At 48.3% G+C, this 22196-nt stretch overlaps 9 protein-coding genes across 9 annotated transcripts; 5 read left to right on the top strand and 4 right to left on the bottom strand.

The window, feature by feature from the left end:
• Nucleotides 1-344: 344 nt before the first annotated feature.
• Nucleotides 345-1780, top strand: BC939DRAFT_451324 (uncharacterized protein). The gene is made up of 3 exons (XM_051555648.1): nt 345-827; nt 936-963; nt 1091-1780. Exons 1-3 carry the CDS (start codon nt 768-770, stop codon nt 1285-1287), a joined length of 285 nt encoding a protein of 94 aa, XP_051412238.1. The 5' UTR covers nt 345-767; the 3' UTR covers nt 1288-1780.
• Nucleotides 1514-3740, top strand: BC939DRAFT_159275 (uncharacterized protein). The gene is made up of 2 exons (XM_051550274.1): nt 1514-2398; nt 2520-3740. Exons 1-2 carry the CDS (start codon nt 1739-1741, stop codon nt 3585-3587), a joined length of 1728 nt encoding a protein of 575 aa, XP_051412237.1. The 5' UTR covers nt 1514-1738; the 3' UTR covers nt 3588-3740.
• A 373-nt stretch (nt 3741-4113) lies between these two features.
• Nucleotides 4114-6939, bottom strand: BC939DRAFT_486971 (serine dehydratase alpha chain-domain-containing protein; the record flags this gene model as incomplete). The annotated part of the gene is made up of 5 exons (XM_051559341.1): nt 4114-5550; nt 5648-5729; nt 5942-6014; nt 6524-6585; nt 6826-6939. The coding sequence occupies 5 exons, from the start codon at nt 6937-6939 to the stop codon at nt 4181-4183; spliced, it is 1701 nt and encodes a 566-aa protein (XP_051412236.1). The 3' UTR covers nt 4114-4180.
• Nucleotides 6940-7947: 1008 nt separating this feature from the next.
• Nucleotides 7948-8970, top strand: BC939DRAFT_451316 (uncharacterized protein). The gene is made up of 4 exons (XM_051555647.1): nt 7948-8093; nt 8213-8284; nt 8415-8513; nt 8644-8970. The coding sequence occupies exons 1-4, from the start codon at nt 8004-8006 to the stop codon at nt 8749-8751; spliced, it is 369 nt and encodes a 122-aa protein (XP_051412235.1). The 5' UTR covers nt 7948-8003; the 3' UTR covers nt 8752-8970.
• A 505-nt stretch (nt 8971-9475) lies between these two features.
• On the top strand, nt 9476-10794 carry BC939DRAFT_503116 (putative deacetylase LmbE-like domain-containing protein; the record flags this gene model as incomplete). The annotated part of the gene is made up of 5 exons (XM_051560366.1): nt 9476-9605; nt 9739-9838; nt 9961-10051; nt 10182-10249; nt 10422-10794. 5 exons carry the CDS (start codon nt 9476-9478, stop codon nt 10792-10794), a joined length of 762 nt encoding a protein of 253 aa, XP_051412234.1.
• Nucleotides 10795-10886: 92 nt separating this feature from the next.
• On the bottom strand, nt 10887-12927 carry BC939DRAFT_451314 (Bystin-domain-containing protein). The gene is made up of 3 exons (XM_051555646.1): nt 12658-12927; nt 11506-12481; nt 10887-11380 (listed from the first exon to the last, which is right to left on the bottom strand). Exons 1-3 carry the CDS (start codon nt 12814-12816, stop codon nt 11055-11057), a joined length of 1461 nt encoding a protein of 486 aa, XP_051412233.1. The 5' UTR covers nt 12817-12927; the 3' UTR covers nt 10887-11054.
• A 160-nt stretch (nt 12928-13087) lies between these two features.
• Nucleotides 13088-14580, bottom strand: BC939DRAFT_397094 (transmembrane amino acid transporter protein-domain-containing protein; the record flags this gene model as incomplete). The annotated part of the gene is made up of 3 exons (XM_051552333.1): nt 13088-13704; nt 13797-14312; nt 14436-14580. 3 exons carry the CDS (start codon nt 14578-14580, stop codon nt 13088-13090), a joined length of 1278 nt encoding a protein of 425 aa, XP_051412232.1.
• A 4340-nt stretch (nt 14581-18920) lies between these two features.
• Nucleotides 18921-19215, top strand: BC939DRAFT_451310 (uncharacterized protein; the record flags this gene model as incomplete). Its single annotated transcript, XM_051555645.1, has 1 exon — nt 18921-19215. A coding segment is annotated over one exon (160 nt), but the record flags the coding sequence as incomplete, so codon positions are not given.
• A 1217-nt stretch (nt 19216-20432) lies between these two features.
• Nucleotides 20433-22195, bottom strand: BC939DRAFT_451307 (transmembrane amino acid transporter protein-domain-containing protein). Its single transcript, XM_051555644.1, has 4 exons — nt 21958-22195; nt 21503-21778; nt 21076-21413; nt 20433-20965 (listed from the first exon to the last, which is right to left on the bottom strand). Exons 1-4 carry the CDS (start codon nt 22113-22115, stop codon nt 20532-20534), a joined length of 1206 nt encoding a protein of 401 aa, XP_051412230.1. The 5' UTR covers nt 22116-22195; the 3' UTR covers nt 20433-20531.
• Between the last annotated feature and the right edge of the window lies 1 nt (nt 22196).

The following is a 22196-nucleotide window of genomic DNA, read 5'->3' as shown; positions in this document are numbered from 1 at the left end:
TCGATGTTTGAGTTGGGTTGTTGATTGCAATAAAGAAAAAGAGATTCGTGTGTGTACATGGAGGTGAGTATATCCGTGTTGGTGACTACTTCAAAAAAAAATAATAAAAAAATAGGCGTTTCACACAAACGTAGGCTGGCTTGAACAAACAACGAGGAAACGGTTATACGAGACGAAGGGACTGGGATATGTCAAGAAGATTCCCTGGGAGCTATCCGTGGGTGAATGTAGATGCGACTGAGAGGCGTGTTGCTGGAATATCTGCGGATGCCATGGCAAGAGATGTAGACTAGAAGGGGTCCCCGCTTGCCAGGTCGGACCTGGGAACGGGAAGAGAGGGATTGGATGAACATAATGAAGCAATAATTGGGCGGCAGGAGTAAGAGGAGATGTCGTACACCTTAAATCTCAGCCTTTTGGGCGTGTCTGGGTCCCTCCCACCTTCTGCCTTCTGGGTGCTGCACATCGAGCACATCCCACCGCCTGCCTGCTTGCCTCTCTTCGTCCACTCGTTCATTCATCCGTTCATTCCATCCCGACCATCTCCTTGACATATTACCCTCTTTCTCTCTTTCTCTCACCTTCCCCCTGCTCCGTCACCTCACTCCATACCACGTCGTTCAATCTTCACTCTGCCGTTGGAGTGTATCTCTCGCCTCACACACTCCCTCCTGAGCACACCCGCTGTCCATCCCCCATAACACCAGACACACACACACACTCTTTCCACACCGGCAAAGGACGAGGGCCGTCAACATCCATCCACCATGTTCAGCAGACTTGCGGCCAGAGTGATCCATACGGTCATGTTCATCATTGTTGCTGGGGTACCGTATTCACGCCAACCATATTCACAATAACCTCAAAACAACAACCGCAAAGCTGACAATTGCTCTCTACCCTCGTTGTCTGTCGCCCTCTTCTACCTCTTCTAGACCTGCGCCTGTCTCTATGCTGAACTGAGTAAGAGCCTTACTTCATGCATCATGCTTATCGAATCCAATGCAAAATCACGCAGAGACGGTCCCTGAATCATCTACTCACACTTTCTATTATTTTTCTTTTCCTTCTAAACTCTGTCTTGCAACAGTCATTACCAGCAAGGTCAAGAAGGCCGAAGGCAGCCATTACGACTTTAGCTGGCTGTCGTACTATCTCCTGATCATCAGTAAGTGCTTGTTTCTCAAACTTCAAACCGACCTCGATCCCGAGTGGCAAAGCAGGAGAAAAATCATAATGCAGCCCATTATCTTCAGCAAACCCGCCTCCGCCTCCCGCATTTTTTGATACAACACATGGGCGCACCAGAAAAAAATCAATGGGAATACATCATACCAAGGAGAGCGAGAGAAAGAAGGAACTAGGGTTCGCATTCCGCATGGTAACATATGGCCCCCCAAAACCGTGCGACATGCTCTCAAATACCTGATTATGATGCCATTTTGCGGCTCAGAGTTCAGACCAAGGCCGTAAAGGTGGCGCAAAAGACATGCGATGTTTAGCTCATGGTTTCTGGTACTTTTCACTTTTTGGAGGACCAAGCTGAGGGTCTAGGGGGAGGGCTGTGATACTCATGTACTTTGGGTCTTTCCCGGACGGGACAGGACAGGACCAAAAGAAAACCCATCTGGGTGTAGGCATCTATGCCATTGGTTTCTTAATATAGATTGTTTTTTTCCTGTTGGCCTTTGGGTCCTTGCTTGACACATCTAATCCCCTATTTGATGGTTTTTTTTTCATGCAAAAAAAAAAAATAGGTGCCGCGGGCGCATTGCAAACACTTCTGTGGATCTTTCAGTCGAGAATCTATGAGAACGGGAGGCCGACGGTCCAGGAGTGTGTCCTCAACGCGTTGTTTTCGGCCCTGTTTCTGTTTGCGGCCGCCTGGCAGTTTTACCAGGCCTTCGCCAATCAATTGCCAACGGACTTTTTGTGCCCGACGGACGGGTATGACGAGACGGTGCGTTGCCGACTGTGGCAGTCGCAGATCGTCGGTTGTGCAGTCTGTGGGGTCATGTTCTTTTTGTCCACCATCCTCTTGATTCTCCTATTCCGAAGCCGGCCCTTGATTTTTAAGGACTTGACAGAGGACATGATCACGAGCTCGCCGCTTACGGTGACCTCATCGGTGGTGAGAGAGGATCCGAAGCAGCATGAGAGGTCAGAGGCGGAGGCGATCGCTGTAGAGGCAGAGAGGAGGAGACTGTTGCAAAGACAACAGATGCAGGTGCAGCAGCAGCAGCAGCTGGCGCGCCCTATGCCTCAGCAACAACCAGTGCCGTCGCTTCCGTACCAGCAGCATCAGTATCAAACCCCGCGTGTTGTCCCGCCTATGCAGCAGACCCAGCATCGGAATTCGTCTGGATATTTCAACCAAGGACGCCAGCAGCAGCCCTATGTAAGAGATTATTTAAATACTGCTCTGTTGTAGTGTGATACCTTATTCATTTGCGATTCTGAGCACACAATCTGATGCATGTTTTATTTTTTTTTGCTTGTGTGTGCGTGCGCATGCGTAGCAACAGCAGGCAAGGGTGCCGCCACAACAGCCAGTGCCAGTGCCAGTACCAGTGCCAGTGCCAGTGCCAGTGTCAGTGCCAGCGCCGACGACCATCGACAACGAGACATACTACAACAACAACTACGCGCTCCAGAAACAACAATCATACGACATGGATCCGGTAACGACGGCATCAGAAGCGGCAGATGGCAATGGGTACACGATCCGAGCACCCGTGATCGCACCTACAGGCATGAGCGGATATACAGAAGAACCAGACGGCTACCTGGACACTCCGGGAACTATGGATGTGGCGTATGGAGACTACAACGAGTACACGTTTGATCCACTTGACCCGACGGATACATCCGATGATCCGACCTCACAAGAAGCGCTGGCACATCTGGCGTACGCGGAGCAGCTCCGGGAACAGCAATTGTATCATCAGAACATGGCGGAGGTGCTTCAGAAGCAGCAGCAACAGAAACTGCAGAAACTGCAGCAACAGCAACAGCAACAGCAACAGCAGACGCAGCGGGAGGAAATAAGTAGGCCACCCCCGGCATCAGGCTCGACAGTCGAGTTTTATCCGCCCCCACCGAGGCATAGCGCAACCATGCCGCCTTTACCTGTGAGCGCGAATGCGGTCACGTCGGCACCCTCTTCATCAATGACCGCGAATGCGACCGTGGGCGGTACGTCCCAGAGGATGGAGGATTACCCGTATGCGAAGCGAACGACCCAGGATTTCAACACGGGAATGGTCACGCCGGGATCGAACACGAGTAGCTCAAAGATCGTGGCGAGTCCACAACAGTATCCGGAAAGAAGCCCAAAGCAGTTTCCAGAGAATGATACTCCGAGGGAGTCATACCACTCGGATGAGCGGTACAAGGCTGATCTGCTGGGGGAGCTCCGAAGAGCACGTCGGGAGTCAGAAATGAGTTCGGGCGTGAATCCGGGAGAGACTGATGAGTATCATGATTATAAGGTCCAGGTACCGTCCGAGCGTGGTGGGTCGAGTATCCTGGCCAATACTTCAAAATATGTCCCGCCGCCGACAAAATCTAGGACCATGTGGTCCTAACGGTCAGTCCCTCGTCCCTAGGGGCTTCATTGTCGATACTTTTGCTCCATTTTTTCTTAGTGACATATATATAGATCATTCATCAAATTGCCAGTTATATTCTTGCAAGAATAACCATATCACAAATCCTCTTTTTTTTTTTTTTTTTTTGCCATAGTCCATACTACTTATACATCATGCCCCGCTAATGTTCTCTCACTCTTCTCTCTCCTCAATAAAGCTCGTCTTAAAAGGTTCTGAACGATTGAAAAGAAAGGACACTTAGTAACGATGATCTGGTAGATGACATGCCTGCTAGTAACCCACTCATTCACGCGAACATGTCTCTCTCCCCTGTCCCTTCTACCTATTGGGACGTTTGTAAGCAGTACGAACATGAATATGATCATGATCAGACTTGCTTCCTTGTGAAAAATTAAGAATACACGCTTTTACATTTGACAGAAAAGAAAAGAAAAGGAAAAAATGCTAAAAATAATGGGGATGGCTATCTTCTAATGAGTGAGTGAGTGAGTGAGTGAGTGAGTGGGTGAGTGGGTGAGTGGGTGAGCTGAAATGGTACTTGGTGTGGTCTCTCTTTCTCCTTCCTTCGATTAACACACAGGGACGCAAACACTGAGTCCTCCCTGAGAGGTTTCCTTGTACTTGGCCTGCATATCATTTCCGGTCTGACGCATCGTCTCAATGACCTGGTCCAAGGTCACACGGTGATGTCCATCTCCGTTCAGGGCCAACTGGGCCGCCGTAACAGCCTTGACGGCTCCCAGCGCGTTTCGTTCGATACAAGGAATCTGTACCAGTCCATCGATAGGATCACAGGTCAAGCCCAAGTTATGCTCCATCCCAATCTCAGCCGCATTCTCGACCTGCTGGACCGTGCCTCCCATCACAGCCGCGAACCCAGCCGAGGCCATCGAGCAGGCCACACCGACCTCTCCCTGACATCCCATCTCCGCTGCAGAAATAGACGCGCCTCGCTTGTACAACATGCCGATTGCGGCCGTCGTAAGGATGAACTCCATAATGTCCTGTTCCGGGTTGTCAGAGATGAACTCGAGGTAGTACTTCAGTACCGCAGGGATGACACCCGCAGCACCATTGGTCGGCGCCGTCACAACGCGTCCTCCTGCGGCGTTCTCCTCATTGACCGCGATGGCGTAGACACTCAGGTAATCGAGCGCAGGCAACATCAGACGTTTGACCGCACGTTTCGGCAGGACCTTATCGATCCCGCGTTCAGACGTCTGGTTCGTCAATCCAGAACCCGTTCCCAGCAACCCACCCTTACCGCCTGCAGAGACGCTGGTGTCCTTGTAAAGCGGCGTCGTCGTATAGAGACCCTTCAACAGCTTCTTGTACAGTCCGGGCGCACGGCGACGAACGCGCAGTCGACCGGGGAGCATCTCTTCGCTTGAGAGACATCCGTTCTTGATAGCGTTATCCATCGTGTTCCAGATCGCAAAGGTCTTCTCCTTGATCTCCTCCATCGACCGCCAACGCAGTTCGTTCTCGAGCACGACCTGAGCAATCGTCATGTTCTCGCGCTGACACAACTCCAAAAGCTCTGTTGCATTCGTAAACGGCAACGCTGCGGTGGCGAGATCCTGGCTCCGACGGGTCTGGGGGACGACCTTATTGGCCTTGGTCTGCTTATCCTGCTCGTTCTTGTAGAAGACGTTCTCTCCGTGTGCGAGCTGTGTACGTTCGTTAACGACGAAGCCTCCTCCGATGGAGAAGTACTCGTTCGTAGCCAGGAGGTCGCCCTGGTCGTTGAAGGCGCAGAAGCGCATGCCGTTCGGGTGCTGGGGGAGCGATTCAAAATAATGGAAGACCAGATCCTTGGCCGGGTCGAATTTGATGCGGTTGGTCGAGTCCAGGGTCAGGGCCTTTTGCTCGTCAATGGCCTTCAGGCGTGCCTGGATGGTTGATGTCTCTACGGACTCGGGTGATTCTCCCTCCATTCCTAAAATGACATTGAATTGGGGTGTTGTGTATTAACAAAAAATCGTCATTACCATGGGCCCATGTCGTCATAAAGAAGCGTAAGAAATAAATCTTACCCATGAGAATAGAGTCTGGGGTACCGTGGCCAATGCCCGTCAGGGCCAGGGATCCAAAGAGATCAATTCGAAGGGAAGCGACCTTTTTTTTTTTTTAAGTCGATAACCACAAATATCAATGTTCCGAGTCGTGCGCAGGTTGAAAAGCAGCACAGTTGGAAATGATAAGGGGGGACAAACAAAGAAGAAAAACATATAGGCGTGAGTTGAATCACTATAAATGTTCATTTCCCTCCGAGTGCGAGAGTCGAGGGAGGTGTAGTTTCCAGGTCAATCGGTTCCGAATTGCCATACCTTGTCGAGCACGCTGTGGTCCTTCAGATCGGTCACAAAGATCTTTGCTGCGCGCATGGGTCCGACTGTGTGACTAGAACGAGAGAACCAAGGGGCATTAGTCTAATGAACGTTTTCATTTGGTGGCGACATCCGTACATCACTTGGAGAATGAGCCCTTTTCCTATTATATCTCTTGTTCTTCTCACGCTCTGGAGGGGGGCCAATCAGTGCGCTCAGTGGCACGATGTATTTTCACATATACATCCCCATCTCGCCTGCATAACTTTTTCGTACTCCTCCACACACACACTCGCTCGCTTACTCGCCCGCTCACTCGCTCCACTTGCTTCATCCCTTTCCAAACACATAAACAACAAAAATAAAAACGCCCAACAAAAATAAAAGAAAAAAATCCATTTCATCACCTCCTGCTGCTGCTGCACATTGGCCTAGGCCATGAACAATGAAGCAGTAAAAAAGAGCCATGCGACCATGTGTTTCGACAAACAAAAATAAAATAAAACCCACCACCATGTGTTTGACATATCATCAAGTTCCTATCATAACATATAAATATCTTTTTTTTTTTTTTTTTTTTACCTTGAACTGGGTCCAATACCGATGGAAAAGAGATCGAATGTTGAGACCACCGCATGTTTGGTCTCATCCTCTGGTTGGTTCTGGCTCAAAATCTGTTCAGGAGCTACAGGTGTCGGCACCGGCGTTGTGATCGAGGGGTCCGCACAGCGTGCAGAGGTCGAGAAAAACGAGCCCTGGATCGCTTTTGAGAGCGTCAACAGCGGTGTTCCTGATGCTGTGCCTGCAGGACGGGCTCGATGGTAGGACAGAGGAGATGCAGTGGTAAAGAGGGATCTTGGGACGGTGGCTGCTACCGCTCTGACCGGTGCTGCCCTGGATGTGGTATTGGTATAAAGACGTGCCTGGCCAGTGAGACGAGGCAGGTTAAGGTGTGCCTGACGTGGAATGAGAGAGCGGGTTCGGGACAATGTCGACATTGCAGTTTCGTGGCGAAATGAGCAAAAGAGGGGAAGTGCGAGCGAAGGGAAGGTTGAGGCTTTGGGGAGTGGTGTTTAGGAGCAAGGGCAGAAAAGGAGGAGGGGAAAGGTTAGAATTGGGTGGGTATAAGGGGGGAAAAGAAGTGTTCAACGGCCTGAAAGAGTGGAGAGGATGAAGAATGGAACCAAGGATAAGGACGATTGGGGATGAAAGAAGGAGAAAACAGCTGTGTGGCGATAGGGAGAAGGAGATGCAGTAAGGAGGAAAGAAAGAAAGAAGGACGAAAGAACGAAAGGAGGAGGGTAGAAAACAGAAAGGACTCGGCCACATTCACACCGACGATGTCCTCGTTCTTTCTTTGTTTCTCTCTTTTGGCGCCCCCCAACGGAAGTTGAATTCGTTTTCATAGTCCGTGGACGGAGAAAAGAGTGGGATCCATTAGAAAGAAGCTGGAGCAGAGTGAATTTCCGAGATGTCCAAGTGGTCCGACTGCAGTCTCCACCCTCCGCTCTCCACTTCGAACGTTTTGAATGCAGTCGGTCTCTCTATAATTAAGCTTTTTTTAATTTTTTTTTTTTTTCTATATTGCACAACCTGGCACGGTGGAATGGCACGGTGACAAGAAAAAAAAATCACCTTCAGTTACGTTTTCTATGCTCAGTGCGCGCGCGTCTGAACCATAGTTCCACAGACGGATGGGCGGGCGAGTTATACCCTGCATTGGCCCTTGTCTAGACCAACGCGGCGAGACCTTCTTCCCTCTCCCTTCCCTCTTAAAAAAAAAAAAACGCTCCGAACACAGAGTATAAAAGGAAGACCAGGCTTCCGTTATCTCTCAAAGTTTACTCCTTCCAGGGGCCAGATCCCTATTGCATCCCAGATTCCTGAGCTCTATTTTTGGTGCATGGCAATAATGACACATTATTTCCAGGATGAAATACTTAGATATTTCAACCCTTAATTAGCATGATGACACGCGCGCTTTAGTGTTTTTCTTTTCCTTGCCATCAACCATCGATCATCTTCCCTCCTCTCCCCCCTCCATTCTGGCACATAAACTACCATGGCTGAATTCAAGACCGTTGCCGAATCCTTCGTCACCTTTTACTACCAGACCTTCGATACCAATCGTAACGCTTTGGTCCCTCTCTACGTATGTCTTAAACTACGCATTCCTGCAATCTCTCAACCCCTCAGCGCGTTGTCGTTAACCCAAGTCGCCTCGCCACTAACCTATAAACGAATATTGCTTATTTTTATAAAAAACCATAGAGGGATCTTTCGATGATGTCTTGGGAGAGCCAGGAGACTCAGGGTGCAGTCAACATTGTCTCCAAGTTGGTCGTAAGTGCAAAGACGACCTTCAGCTTTTCAGGGCACCTTGACAGCGAAAATTGGGCGCAATGGATTCGTATTGACGCTTTTTTTTTTTTTTTTTTGGGGGTATTCACCCACATGATTCCGGCACAACTAGTCCCTTCCCTTCCAGAAGGTCAGCCATAAGGTCGCTACTTTGGATGCTCAGCCTCTCGGTACGGATGGCATCGTCATTAGTGTCACCGGTCAGCTCTTGGTACGAGTCTTTGTTGTTTTTTCTTATCCATAAGAGAAAAGAAAAAAAAATGGTGACATGGAGCAGTAATTGCGGAGGCACAGTGAGTATCGGCTAACGTAGAACTTTCTTTTGTTCTGTTCTCTTCTAGATTGACGATGAGACCAACCCTCAGTTCTACACCCAAACTTTTGTCCTGAAGGCCGAGGGTGGCAACTACTACGTCAGTAACGACATCTTCCGTCTTATCTACGCTTAAATGAGTCTCCGCTATATCCGTTTTTTTAACTCTTTTGTCAGCAATTTGGGAGAAGGAGGGAGCACAAAGCAGCGGAGGTAATTGATAAGCAAAGGAGACGAGTTCACTCAACAGCAAGACAACCAACAACAAAAATAACAAAAACAAAAAAAAAAAAATTAGGATAGCCAACCGCTCGATTATTTTTTGAACGAACAATAAAGGAATTTTAAACAACAACCCCTTTGACAATTGAATGCAGCGAGAGCAATACCTTGGAATGGCATGGAGCTAGACGAGGAGATAACGGGATATGAGGCATTCAGAAGAAAAGTGTTCTTCATAGGAAAACGTTAGGCGATACGATCAATCAAACCACGGTACACAAATAAAACTTAATGGTAATCGGTATGGACGTCGCGCGCGATCCAATCGAACGCGGGGCATAGATCCGGGTGCATTTCCGTCCAGCCTGTAATGGACGACCTCAACAATGGAACTTCGTGCAGAAGTGGCTTGAAGATCTACCGTGCTGCTGGACTGCGATCCATGCTGTTTGAATATATGAATGCAAGCGCGAAACGAACTACCTTCTCACGTACTCTCTCCTTCACTCACTCTCTTTTCTTTTTTTTTTTTTTTGCTTGCACTCTTTCCAAAAATGATGGAATATGCCTTTTATGCTCTGCTGTTCACGGCAGTATGCGGCTACGGTTTCTTTAACGGCCGGTTTCTCATGACTCCCATGACCAGGACCAGCATCGCACTTGTGATCGCCCATCCGGATGATGAAGTCATGTTCTTTGGCCCGACCCTGGCAGAACTGACCCGACCTGAGCACGGAAACATCGTCAGAGTCTTGTGCATGTCCAGTGGTATGGTTGCCAGAATGTAGATATACCGATTTCAAACTGAGTACGATGAGGCATAGAAAATGGAGAAGATAACCCTGTTATGTGAATACGTTTGTATTGTGCTTGTTTTTTTTTTCTATATTGTTGTTGATAGGAAACCATGATGGATTGGGGGAGACTAGGAAGAAGGAGCTGGTCGCGAGTTGCAAGTCCTTTGGGATCCGCGAGACACATGTTACGATCTTGGAACGAGAGTACGTTTTAGTAGGACTTGTGTCCCGATCCTCCAATTTTGACGTGTCAACTGAACAGAAAAAGCAGAAAACGGTAGACTTATCGGACGTTATTTATTTTTGGGTGGGGCGGATGACTCTAGGGAACTCAAGGATGGCCCTAATGAACTCTGGGACCCGTCGTTGGTGGGCGATCAGATGAATCTCTTTGCCAAGAAGCACAATATCGAGACTGTAAGTGATCTGGAGAATCTGGGCGTTTTTTTTTTTTATTGTAATGATTGATTTGTGCTACAAGCCCGATACTCAACTATATCTTTGCCTCTCTTCGCTCTCTCTCTCTCTCACTCTCTTTCTCTACAAGCTCATTACGTTTGACGAGAAGGGCGTCTCGGCACACACTAACCATATCGCCTGCTATGTCGGATTAACGTAAGACTCTTCAGGAGCAAAAAAAAAAAAAAAAAAAAAAAAAAAAAAAACAACCAACAGGAGCATTCAAATGGGCTTTTGAAAGCGATATATCACACATTGGACAAGAAGAACTTCACTCACCAACCATCTTCACCTTTGTCCTCTTTTTTTTTCATAACTTTCTACACAGCTACTTTATCCAGACCTTCAAGGAACGTACTCCCGTGAAGACCTGCTACGTCCTCAAATCCGTGTCGCTCCTCCGCAAGTACATCTCCCTACTGGATCTGCCTATGACCATGCTCATGACCGAGTCCCTCATGCCTCTGATGTCCGGATGGATGAGCCTCGGAGGTGCAGCCCCCCTGGCCGGCGGCTCCAACCGTGTGAACAACCGGAGCCTGAGCAGGCCCTTGGAACTTTTGTTCGTGAGCTCTCCCAAGGCGATCTTCCAGGCCAAGCGCGCAATGGAGAAGCATGAGTCCCAGATGGTGTGGTTTCGAAAGCTCTACGTGATCTTTTCGAGATACATGTCCATCAACGAGTTGCGACGAGTCATGTAAAAGGAGCACGAACCAGGAACTTATTGATCGATTGTTCGCGAATTTCAAATGAAGCGGCAATAAAAGTATTCATCAATAGAATACAAAAATTGCAACGATGCTATGTTATGTTATTACTTGTTTTTTTTTATGAGTGCTTCGATAAATGAAAAAAAAAAGAACTGAAAAAAATGCCGATTTAGATGAAGATGATGAAGAAGGAATGTAGGGATGTGTGCGCGCGCGATAATATGACTGACAAAAAAAAAGAAAGACGTTCTTTAGATGTCCATCAACATATCATCGTCCGTGGGCTCTGGCAACATTTCTCCACGGGCGACGCTGTTAACGAGTTCCCTCCTGATCTCGGGTGAGATGCCTTCGTGGGACTTGAAGCGCAAGAGGTCGATCAGGGCCTGCTTCTGGTCGGGTGTGATATCGGACTTGTAGCGTTGAGCAAAGATCAAGAAAGCCTGGTGCCAGAGCACAGGCATTGGCCGTGGATCCATCTTGAACCGCAAAAAGTGATCGACTAGTGCGTCAATGACCTTGTAGGGCAGAGCGTACTTCTTGTCGAGTAATACGCGGATGAAGAGAGAGTTGGGTCCTAAAAGAGAGAGAGAGAGAGAGAGAGGAAGGGAGGGGAAAGCGGACAAAATCAAATAGGTATGTTAGAACGTCAGGTTTTGAGAGGGTATGACCGGAATTTGTAAACGGATGATGGTAACTTACCAGTGTACTCCATGTCAGCCAGCCGCAAGAGGGCGGCAGCAGAGTGCAAGACAGGTATACTAACTTTGGTGATGACAGATCCGACGATCGCGGCCTCCTTCAGTGTGCAGGTACCGGACTCGCAGAGCGGGAACAAGATGCCCTTGAAAAAGGCCTTGCTCTTGTACAACGACTTCTTAAGCGCCATATACAGATGATAGTTCAACTTCTTGCTCTCGGCGATATCATCCCGGATTTTGTCCAGCAACACCAGGCTGAAAAACTTGTGGGCCTGTTTCTCCTTCAAGTTCGAGGTGAAGATCCTCGTTGCCTGATATGTCGCATGAACCGTCCAGTTCTCCGGTGCGGTAATATAAAGAATCTCCTCCCAGTTCTGCAGTGACGGGATGATCTTGAAGGCCTTGGGCAACTTTCCAGACTTGTAACGGGATAACAACAACCCGACCTTGGAATAGACCTCCACGACCTTGGGGCTCAATCCCATGGGCATCGGTCGGTCCGCTCCCGTTTCATCATCGTCCGCATAATCCATAGCTGAATCCAGGGGTCCCTTCTTCTTTTCCGATCCTGGAACGACCACATCGCCCGCGCCAGATGCAGCAGCAGCCGCGGCGGCGTTGGCTGCATTCTGGGCGTTGATTTTTTCCATGATCAAATCCGCAAGTGTCTTCTTCTCCCTAGGTGCTGCAGGCATGAACTTGGCCAAGAGCTCGGCATCGCGCTGGTCAATCTCGATCTCGTCAAACGTTCCAAAGTCATCAGCGTCCTCCACATCGGAATCCTCCTCGTCGCTGTCGCCGATCGTGGGGATGAAACTCTTGTTGGGTCCTCCTGATGTGGCCTTCTTGCCGAATGTGTTCTCCTCCTCGTCCTCGTCGTCTGAGGAAAGACCTCCACGCTGTTCCCGTCTGATCTCGTCCTGCTGCTCCTGTGCAATCGACAGAATCTTTCTCGACAGCTTGGCGTCGACAAAGTTCTATGTTGTCCAAGTAAAAAATAAAAAAAATAAAATAAAAAAAAAAACGAGGGGGGTTAAGAGACGGTGTTAGGCATTCCCTTGATTCGATATGTATATTCAATTGACCTTTCGGTAACCCGATTTAACGGACAGGGAGTGAGGGGGAGCTTCTTTTTTTTTTCTTTTCAACATACTGCATCGGGCTTGTTCTTGCGCTCGTTTCTGGCAGCCTTGGCTCTGGGCTGCTTGCCCTGAGGCAGAGGGTCGTTCTCGGAGGCACCCATAAGCTGAACGTGGAGGGGATCATGGCGAGGCGCCTTGTTGCCCGATCGTGAGAACTGGTCCTTTCCCATTATATATGTATATATATGTGTATGTGTGGTGTTAAATGGAGTAGCAGGAATGGAGAGAGGAACGAGCAAGATGAATGGTGTGGAGACGGCGGAGGTGTACAGAGGGGGGATGATTCCTTCGTCCAGCACAAAAAAAAAAAAAAAAAAAAGAAAGAAAAAGGTTTGTTTACACAGGGCAATAGTCAGGTGAGGGGACTGGCAATCCCAGATTCATTTATCATTTATTATTTTTTAAGTGGATATATAGTACAGGCGGAAGGGGTAAAGAATTCTAAGCAAAGGCCGCGCAGCGGTCGATCGCGGCGTCGGGAGCGGAGACGACAACCCAGCTCCGGATAGTGATGTAAAGGGTAAAGACCATGGCTATGATACCAACAACGCCCATGATCCAATCTCCAATCTTCGCCTTGAGAGTCTTGGCGCAGGCCTTGTAATGGAACATGGCTGGGAAGATAAAGCACAGAGGCATGCAGGCCACGGAACCGACGAACGAGACAAACTTGTCCAGGTTGGGTCCACCGACCCCGAAACTGACGAGGGCACAGACGCAGATCAGGGCGATACGGAGAACGTTCTTCTGCATCTTGACCTTGGTACTCAAAGCACCGGATTTGGCCCCAAAGATACCGTGCTCGAGAATCTTGGAAGCTGGGGACAACATCAGAGGAACCGAGAGGATGATGGCAAGCGAGTACAGGATCTCGACGGTGATGGTCCATCCGTCCTTGATGGGCAGGTTCAGCACGACGATTGTCTGGACGTTGCTACCGAAACTAGAGTAGCAAAGCGCACCGACGCTCATGAAAATCATAGCTACGACAGAGATAGTTATGGCGAGGACGCGAGGGAACTTTTCAGGCTCGGCCATAGATTCGGTAATGGGGATAACTAGAATAAACAACGGGAATGAGCGGTCAGATTCAATGTTTTTTCTTTTCCTTTCTTTTGCACTAGTTCGGTCGATCTCCGGTCAAACTTACCAAGACCAATGCCCTCAAACGAAAAGACGGCAGTTCCGATAAATAGGGCAAAGTCATCCCGGTTGAACAACGTAATGTTGGGGCCGACACCGTTCTCAGCCAAGTTATGGATGCTGAAGTACCAGAGGTAGACGATGCCAAAAATGATGAAGAGATTGGCCAGCATACTGGGCAGCGAGAGGATCGACATTCGACGGATCAGGACCAGGGGGATCAGGATCACGAGAGTGATCAGGATATAGTATTTCTGCTCGATTCCATGGAACGTGCACTTCGTGAACGTCTGAACGACGGCATCAATGTTCTGGGAGACAAAGATCAGGTACGCACAGCAGAATCCGACTTGCGAGAGTGCTACGGAGAGTAGCACGGCGAAGCGCATGTATTTGCCAAAAAGGACCAGACCAATGTCCTGGAAGGACTCGCGTACTACCAGTCGGACCTTGACCAGCATTAGGAAGGCGATGCAGCAGATAATGGCCACGAACGCTAATGTCAGACAGGAGAACAGAATACCTAAACGACAAGAGCAACAAGAATAGCTGTGGTCAGAGATCTGAGACTACATAATGGAAATCAAGATAAACAATAAACCTCCGAACACAAAAATCGGAATGGATGAACGTCTTGAAACCTTACCTCCGTTCATAAATGCCTTAGGCAAGAACAAGACTCCGGTACCCACGAAGGCCTTTCCGAGTAAGAGACTGGCCTTTAATGGCGTAACGGTGCCACGCGGGGGCTGACCTCGCAATTGGCCGTCATGAGAACTATCCGTCTCCATATCCTCGCAGATCAGCGTACCAGCCTGGGCTGGCGTTTGGCCCTTGCTAGGACGAGTCGAACCGGGGATGACCATCTTTTCGTTCGATGGTATGATATAGGACGGAGTTCTTGAACTATGTGGACGCTTGGTGGATGAGCCCGAGGAACCAGCACCCTTCTCGGCCATCGAGGCACTGTCCTCCTCAGCATCGGATACGGTGTGAGATCCGTGACCACCATAGTTCTCAAACATGTTGGCGTATTCTGAATTGGTCTGGACGATCCATGAAACTGGACGGGAAGCTGGACGAGATCCAGGCCGGGACGATGATTGCCGGGTACGGGAGTTAGCCCTGGAACCAGGATTGGATCGCATCGGTGAGAGTGTGGTGCCGTGGTTATTTGCGTTCGTGGAGGTGGTATTCAAAAGAGAACTACGGCCGCGCTGTGGTGGGTCACCAGCAACATTGACATGGGTGTCATCGTGCTGATCAGGGGCATTCATGGTGTTGATACCTTAAGAAAGAAAGATATATGAAGATGATTGATAAGGAATGAAGCAGGGATGGAAATAAGGTAATCGTGGGAAAGTAAGTGATGTGGTGGAGGAGAGGAGGAGGGAGGGAAGGAAGGAATGAAGGAAGGTAAGAGGTGTGGGCGTTGAGGCTCGGAAAAGGACAATGAAGTTCGGTTAGGGATGCTTGAAGAGAAAAAAAGAAGAAAAAAAACAGGCTGAAGAGGGTGGCCGGCGGCCGGTTTTATATTTGAAGGACCACCAGAAGACGACGATGATAAGGAGAAACAGAGTTCATAAGAGAAATCAAAAAAGGGCGAAAAAAAGAGGGTTCCCTTACACTGGCTGTGATGGCTGTACATGTTCCTGCCACTGATAATACGTGTGCCTTAGATCGGTTAGCTGTCTATGGGAACCTCCATGCCTTTTCGGGCCCCATAATGTACAAGGGACAGGTACAAGACCCTTCTCACAACTACATCCATCGATCGCATACGGCCCTTTTGCTGTTTAAAAAAGCAAGTTCTGGATCCTCGGGTAAGCTTTACTTGTCTATTCTTTTTTCTCCGGATCCCAACTATCCCACGGTCTATTTCCAGTCATTGTATGTGTCCAACCTGTCTCTTCGTTGCAAAGGGGTTTGAAAATGGTTCCCAGTCTCCATCCAGTCACCAGGAGGTGCCACGGATCCCGTCTGGGATTTGTTTGAGCAATAAATTCTTCTAATTAAAAGATGACGACGATCCTTAAAAAAAAATACGATATCGCGAATGCTATGAAGTAAATACATTTTGCTGAGCTACTTCGTACATCGTTATGGTTAGTGTCATTTCAATTAGAGACGCATGTGGGAAACTAGTCCAAGGCCCAAAGGGCCAAGATATTGGATGGCTTCAGTTCGGCCTAATGGCCCTTTTTTTGCCGCCTATGGTCGGCACGGAAAAAAAAGGGAGAAGACGACCATTACTTTCACGATGACTACAACGCACCTTTCTTCTCCTAACCCCTCGATCCCAGGGGTACCTTAGGGCGTGTGGATTGTCATTATATAAAGCCCTTGCGATGCCACAGATATATTTGATCTCTCACCGTCCCAGCAAGCAATCGCCTACATACATGTGAAGTGTCTTCTCAGCCCAGACACTATCGATGTATCTGCGGACAAAAAGTCAGCCCAATGTTTCTAGAAAGGAGAAAAAATAAATCGATTGAATAAAATAGTAACAAAAAAATTATTAGTGGACAAGTCGCTAGATTCAAACCGCGACGCGGCCTTGAGTCGCTAGGGAGGAGTCAGTTCCAATGGTCGACTGCCCTATCACAACAGAGCGTCAAAAGAAAAAAAGGACAAAACGGCCAATCTGCAAGAACTCCTCCCAATTTCCTATACCCGGTCCTCTCTTTCATCTCACTTTGTCATGACGAAATGAGACTTTTCAGTGCCTATGGTATGATAATTAATGCCTCTTATGGGTCGAAAAATGGGTGGAGAAAGAAAAGAGTACCATGTCATGCTCGCAGGTAACCCAGTCCATTGGATACTCATTGGATAGTTCACTTGGGAGTACATGTGATGTGCCATTTTTCACTTTCCCCCTCTCTCCACTTCCCCCTCGTAAAAGTATGTGTGCTGCATACATTATGATAGCTACGCTGACTTTCTTCACCAGTACAGGGGATGAAAGTTCTGTCGCGCGACAAAATGCCCGAGTCTCTCTAGTCAAATGGACGTCTTGTTTATTCGTACGTCCTGAGATTGGATCGTGCCGTGAACTGGCTGTGCACATTTGTTTACTCTGCGCAAACATGTGTACGTACTCACATAACAAACATTAGACATCTTTCGCAACCTAAATACTTGTGGAGCAAACCTGTAGCAATCTTTTCTGAATAGACAGGGCAAATTTCAAGGAAGTACGTTGAAACGGAAATGCTGCCACCAATTCAATAACGCCACTAATATCTAGGGACAGCAGCCTTCGTTGAATACGTGCGTCCACAGCTCAAGGCTGTGAAGTTTCAGTGGATATGACGATTTTTTTTATGGGCCAGGAACAGGAACAGGATCCTTATTAGTAGTCTAGCGGCGCGAAATTTGTGTTGAAGCAGCCATGGCTATTGACTCTGGAGCTTACTACCGGAGTCAATGTCTTTCTACAGCTGTAGCCTCTTAATCATAATGTCTCATTGGGAAGGGTAAAGCCATCCCTTAACGATGCTTATGTCGCCAAAACGTATCCCACAGTCGTAGCTCCTCCTTGTTTCAGCTTTGTTACATCCCCTGACTCGTTAATCGCTCTACACTGGTGGTATATGCTTCGAGTGTATGCCGCGTGTTGAATGGTGATAGCGATGCATTTATAATGATTGTTACATTCTTTCGAGGGCGACTTCTTGGTTGTTGGATCTGCATGAAAGTGTTAACGCTTTGCAAGTTTTTTTTTTTTCGCGTTGCCGAGAATGCCATCTTGTGTGTTCACGATTGCACATTCTTTGCTGGCGATAGTGATGCCGAAGTTGCCTTGAGTACTTTGGATCTTTTGTTCGTTATCATTGTTAGTAAGGGAATAAAGTGGAGAGATGTCGATGGGTAGCCAAAAAAAAAAAAAAAAAAAAAAAAGAGGCAGACCGCAAGCTGTGCTCCAGAGAGTAGGTTGTGGCTGCGAGACCGTAAATAATAGAGCTTCGCCCAGCTGAGCGCTGTCACTTTGACGCGTCGCCTAGCAACTCTATCCTCTCTCTCCTTCACGACGCAGCATGTACTTCTGACTGGAATGAGCTGCTCATGGCAGCCTTCATGGCAAATGCAAGTATGAATGCAAACATAAAGGCCACGAGTTCCAGGTCACGACAGCGACAGCGAGTTTCTAGTCAAGCGAGCCGAGTCGACGTCTGTCTTGCTTCAGCATCATGGCCGCGTCCACCAAGCACCAAGTCCAAGTTCATCAAGCAGCAAGTTCAAGCTCCAGATCCTGCCCGAAGACATATAAATTGACCCAGCTTTATTATCACAGAACCTCAGTCTGCAATGCACTTTTCTCTACATTGATGCCGCGAACCAAGGCCTCGGCCCAGGTCCCAGGAACAACGCAAGCCTCCCTGTAGGGCATGTGTTCCTGCCAAGTCCTGACTTGATCGTGCAATGTTTTATCAATAAATGATTCTGGTTCTGATTCTGATTCTTTATTTTTTTATGTTCCTGCCAAGGTTTCTCCGCTGATAAAAAAAAAAAAAAAAAGAAGAGGGGGGGGGGGGGGGGGGGGGGGGGGAGGGAACTTGAATATACGACGCCCCTTGGCAACCGCCCACATTGAGACTAGCAGTATGGTGGTCCTGGGCTAAGAGTAGAGCTTTTACGTTGACAGAAGAGGATTTATGCACTGGCACTCGAATCCACACACGACATGCCGTGCCGGAACCACGGGCTGCATCTAGTATAAACATACGCACTGCCCACTCCTGCATCCACCAACGATTTGTTTATTCTGTTTCCTGATTGCATAGCATGATATAGGTCCCTAATGTAGCCGTTTCTTTAAGTTCTTTGGGGAGTCGCCAAAGTTCCAGTTTCGTTTGAGGGAACTCATATCTGACTTGGACATCGCTTCGATATTAATCTATAAGAGTAAAGAGCAACGACTGTTGGCTGTCTGTACATTGACTCAATATAGATATTCTTGAGCAGCCAGATAGCACACCTTGACCTGGGTAAGTGTTGGAAGGCCTGCAACCAGTGACGCGACTTCATTCGTCTGTGTTGGTATGGCAAATTGGTCAACCTTCTGCAACAGGTACAAGTCGCGGACCTTGTCAATGAGGCGAAGGTACTGGTCCTTCCTGTACGCAATGTGGAACAGGGGGGGGGGGGGAACAGGCTACCCGTATCCAGCACGGCCTTTCCGAACCGAGTTAACCGGAATAAGTCCCATCTCGCTTCCGCCACATTATTTTCTCGCTGGAGTCCAACGACCTCACCAGAACACATCTCAAAGCCTCTGCCCTTGACGCAAATATCAGCCCGTGTCGCGAACCTATGCTTATACAGAGTCAAGATGACCTTTTCTAAGCGAGGCAAGGCAAAGTAGGATAATAATAGTTTCAGGAGGCAAAGTCAGGGAAAGCTTAGGAGCATATTCAAGTTGCTAGATAAGGAACAAATAGGTACAGAGCTATGGAATATATATATATTTCTCATTTGTCTCCATACGCGTTGCCAAGAGTCGACCGATCCCCCCACCCGGTCAGCTGGCGTACGGCAGAGGAGAAATATTTGCCTGAGAACATCATCCCTTTGCTGAGAAGTGGAAGATCCAAGGTTATTATATGGGGCGCGATTTGTGGAGACCGAAAATCAAAGCTTGTTTTCATCGACGGTGATTACAACAAAGGTCAAGGCTTTATAGATACCGTTTAGGAAGCCGAACTCAAGAGGTTCATGGCCGAAATGGGGGACGTGAAATTGATGGAAGATAACGCTCATATTCACACAAGCAAAACGCAACGAAAATGGCGAGAGGAGAATGGGATCAAAAAGATAGCATGACCACCCAACTCTCCTGATTTGAATCCCATTGAAATCATTTGGTGGATCATCAAGAAGCACCTTAACAAGCTACTCAAAAAGCCCACTAGCAATCAAGAGACGATGGAGGTGATCAAGGAAATATGGGACTCCATCGCGCCAGAAGAGATACGAGCCTTGGTCACTACCATGAACACTAGAGTCCGAAAGGTGCTGGAGGTGGATGGTGGCTCGATCGATTACTGAACAATTAAAGAGGATCATTTTTACAGTTACATAGGCTCACGTGAGAGCCACGCCTCGAATGAATTGAAAAATATATATTTTTGTTTACTGTGATACATTTTGGTAAGGCACTCAGCCTTTAGAATAACCCGCTCAGAGAGGTTCAGTTTAATTTTCAAATTAAATTTGTTGGCCGCGTTTTGTTAAGAAACCCCGGCCTAAAAACGAGTTTCGACTGTAGGGGAAGCAGGCCGACACAAACAAAAAATAAAATTGTTGGAGAGTTTTCCAATTTAGAAAAATGATGTAACCCTGCCTAAAGAGCTTCAATAGCGTGGGGGAAGGGGGAGGAGGACATGTACCATCATCTCGGTTCCCCTGATCTTAGCCCATCGAAAATACCCATGCTCTCTTATCTCAAGTCTCCGATCCATACAGAAGTATGCACCGGCTTAAACAGCCAGGTTCATCCAGGAATCCCGTACATGTACATGTCTCTTTGAGCTATTGCTACATGCCATCATGTGCAGCGAGCTATCCATACATGGGGCGATAATGCATGCGACCCTTGATCGAAGAAGAATAAAAAGATATACATTTTTATTACAATACACGTTTCTGCTTGCGTTCCTGCAGAATACAAAGAATAGATCTGCCAATTACATAGCCATGGCATGCTTACATGCCTTCATGGTACCCCGGCGCTAGTCTACTTGCTTTTAATATCCCGTACTAAATGCTTCGTCGCATCATACGTCCCCAGTACCATAGCCACCACTCCGACCAAAAAAATAAACCACGCCCATAATCGACCAGCTATCGACGCATTGCTCATGCCCCCCAATCGGTAATAGAACAAGATCGGCATGATAAAGACCAGCAAGCAGGTCGTCAGGGCCCCCAGCAGGTCCATCACGTCCCCGAAGAACGGGATCACAGACGCAATCAGTGCGACCAAAACAATGATGATCGTCCGAGGAATCGCACGTTTTAGGAACTGTTGGATTTTGGTTCCCTGGGCGAATGACGGCGACCGCATCTCGAGCGCGGATTCGATCATCATGGCCAACGAGGTTAGCAGGATCGGGGCGGCGAGAAGCACGTGTAGGGTGATCAGCGAATGCGCCACAATCGACCATGCTCCTGGGAAGGGGGGGGGGGTTTTCCACAAAAATAGAGTATATTAAATACGGTTAGTAGCCGTAGGAAAAAAAAAAAGAAAAGCATTCTAGACAGCATACCACAAAACATACCATGAGGCAAATTGTCCAAAATAGGATTCCGGGTATCGCTTCCAAAGGCCATGTACCCGGCCACGGCGATCATGATATACATCACAAAGCAAAGCGACAGTGCCAGCCACAGGGCCTTGGACCAGCTGCGCGGGTATCGCATACTCTGCTCCAAATGCGGGTAGACCACATTTCCACCATACGCGAACGCAATGGTCGCAAACGACATCGGGATCTTGGACCAGTCAACGAGCTTGTGTGCTGCGGATAGGGTCACAGCAGCACGCTCCTGAAGCAGCTCGATCGACATTCCGACGGTAATCAGGACCACACCGAGGGTTGCGCCCGCTCCTACGATACTATTAAACGTCAAAATCCCACGTGGCAATTAGTATGAACGTTTGCTCAGTCCTTCTAGTGACAACGAAGTCTTTTCATTTTCGTTTACCTAAGCAGGGCAATTTCTTTCATTGACTTTGTACAGATCAAACAGGCCCAGACGAAAGCCGAGCAAGCGATTACATAGACATAAATGGGCATTGGCGCACTGCTATCATCCTCGTGCCCTGTGTTCACCATGGTCTGAATCAGAGTTCCAGCGAGGATGATGTAGAGGATCGCGCACCCGAAAAGATTTAGACCCACGGTTCCGACAGCGAAGTAGCAGCCTATGGGACCGTAGGCGTCTCGTGCGATCTCTTGGTATGAATTCCTGCGAGTGTTACTACACACAACGAAGGGTGCGGTCAACAGATCGAAAAACAATAGAGAAGTGTTATTTCTCGAGCACTTGTCAGCGAATGCAAGAGAGGAGCAGAGGGGAAAAAAAGAGGAAGAGGAAGGGGGAGAGAGAGGGAGAGAGAGGTAGTGAGAGAAAGGAGGAGTGGAAGAGAGAGAACTCACGACTTCAAGTAAAGACACTTGATGAGCATGTTTCCCGTAGTCGTAGACATGAACAGCGCCAGGGCAACGACCAATGTACCCAGCCATCCTGACTGCGCGACCGCATGCGGCATCCCCAACGTCCCCGTTCCTGCAATCACACACCTATGCAAATCCATTCACGTCCAAAAAAAAGAAAAGAAAAGAAAAGAAAAGAGAAAAAACAGTAGCAGCAGTAACACAGATGAAGGAAAGCAAGA

This window comes from Gamsiella multidivaricata (assembly GCF_025024155.1).
Source record: "Gamsiella multidivaricata strain RSA 2152 chromosome Unknown BC939scaffold_32, whole genome shotgun sequence".
In the NCBI taxonomy this organism is placed as follows: Eukaryota; Fungi; Mortierellomycota; class Mortierellomycetes; order Mortierellales; family Mortierellaceae; genus Gamsiella; species Gamsiella multidivaricata.
This window is presented reverse-complemented; position numbering and strand designations above follow the sequence as displayed.

What these genes read in the sequence shown, in the direction of transcription:
- BC939DRAFT_451314 (XM_051555646.1), bottom strand. Translation starts at nt 12,816, where the DNA reads ATGGGAAAGGACCAGTTCTCACGATCGGGCAACAAGGCGCCTCGCCAT. An exon ending in GCAAGAACAAGCCCGATGCA is followed by an intron (nt 12,482 to 12,657) that starts GTATGTTGAAAA and finishes TGGACAACATAG; the next exon opens with AACTTTGTCGACGCCAAGCT. An exon ending in GGCTGACATGGAGTACACTG is followed by an intron (nt 11,381 to 11,505) that starts GTAAGTTACCAT and finishes TCTCTCTTTTAG; the next exon opens with GACCCAACTCTCTCTTCATC.
- BC939DRAFT_451324 (XM_051555648.1), top strand. Translation starts at nt 768, where the DNA reads ATGTTCAGCAGACTTGCGGCCAGAGTGATCCATACGGTCATGTTCATC. An exon ending in TGTTCATCATTGTTGCTGGG is followed by an intron (nt 828 to 935) that starts GTACCGTATTCA and finishes TACCTCTTCTAG; the next exon opens with ACCTGCGCCTGTCTCTATGC. An exon ending in CTGTCTCTATGCTGAACTGA is followed by an intron (nt 964 to 1,090) that starts GTAAGAGCCTTA and finishes GTCTTGCAACAG; the next exon opens with TCATTACCAGCAAGGTCAAG.
- BC939DRAFT_451307 (XM_051555644.1), bottom strand. Translation starts at nt 22,115, where the DNA reads ATGGATTTGCATAGGTGTGTGATTGCAGGAACGGGGACGTTGGGGATG. An exon ending in AAAGAAATTGCCCTGCTTAG is followed by an intron (nt 21,414 to 21,502) that starts GTAAACGAAAAT and finishes GACGTTTAATAG; the next exon opens with TATCGTAGGAGCGGGCGCAA. An exon ending in TTTGGACAATTTGCCTCATG is followed by an intron (nt 20,966 to 21,075) that starts GTATGTTTTGTG and finishes CCCCCTTCCCAG; the next exon opens with GAGCATGGTCGATTGTGGCG.
- BC939DRAFT_451316 (XM_051555647.1), top strand. Translation starts at nt 8,004, where the DNA reads ATGGCTGAATTCAAGACCGTTGCCGAATCCTTCGTCACCTTTTACTAC. An exon ending in ACATTGTCTCCAAGTTGGTC is followed by an intron (nt 8,285 to 8,414) that starts GTAAGTGCAAAG and finishes CGGCACAACTAG; the next exon opens with TCCCTTCCCTTCCAGAAGGT. An exon ending in GTGTCACCGGTCAGCTCTTG is followed by an intron (nt 8,514 to 8,643) that starts GTACGAGTCTTT and finishes GTTCTCTTCTAG; the next exon opens with ATTGACGATGAGACCAACCC.
- BC939DRAFT_159275 (XM_051550274.1), top strand. Translation starts at nt 1,739, where the DNA reads ATGCAAAAAAAAAAAATAGGTGCCGCGGGCGCATTGCAAACACTTCTG. An exon ending in GACGCCAGCAGCAGCCCTAT is followed by an intron (nt 2,399 to 2,519) that starts GTAAGAGATTAT and finishes GCGCATGCGTAG; the next exon opens with CAACAGCAGGCAAGGGTGCC.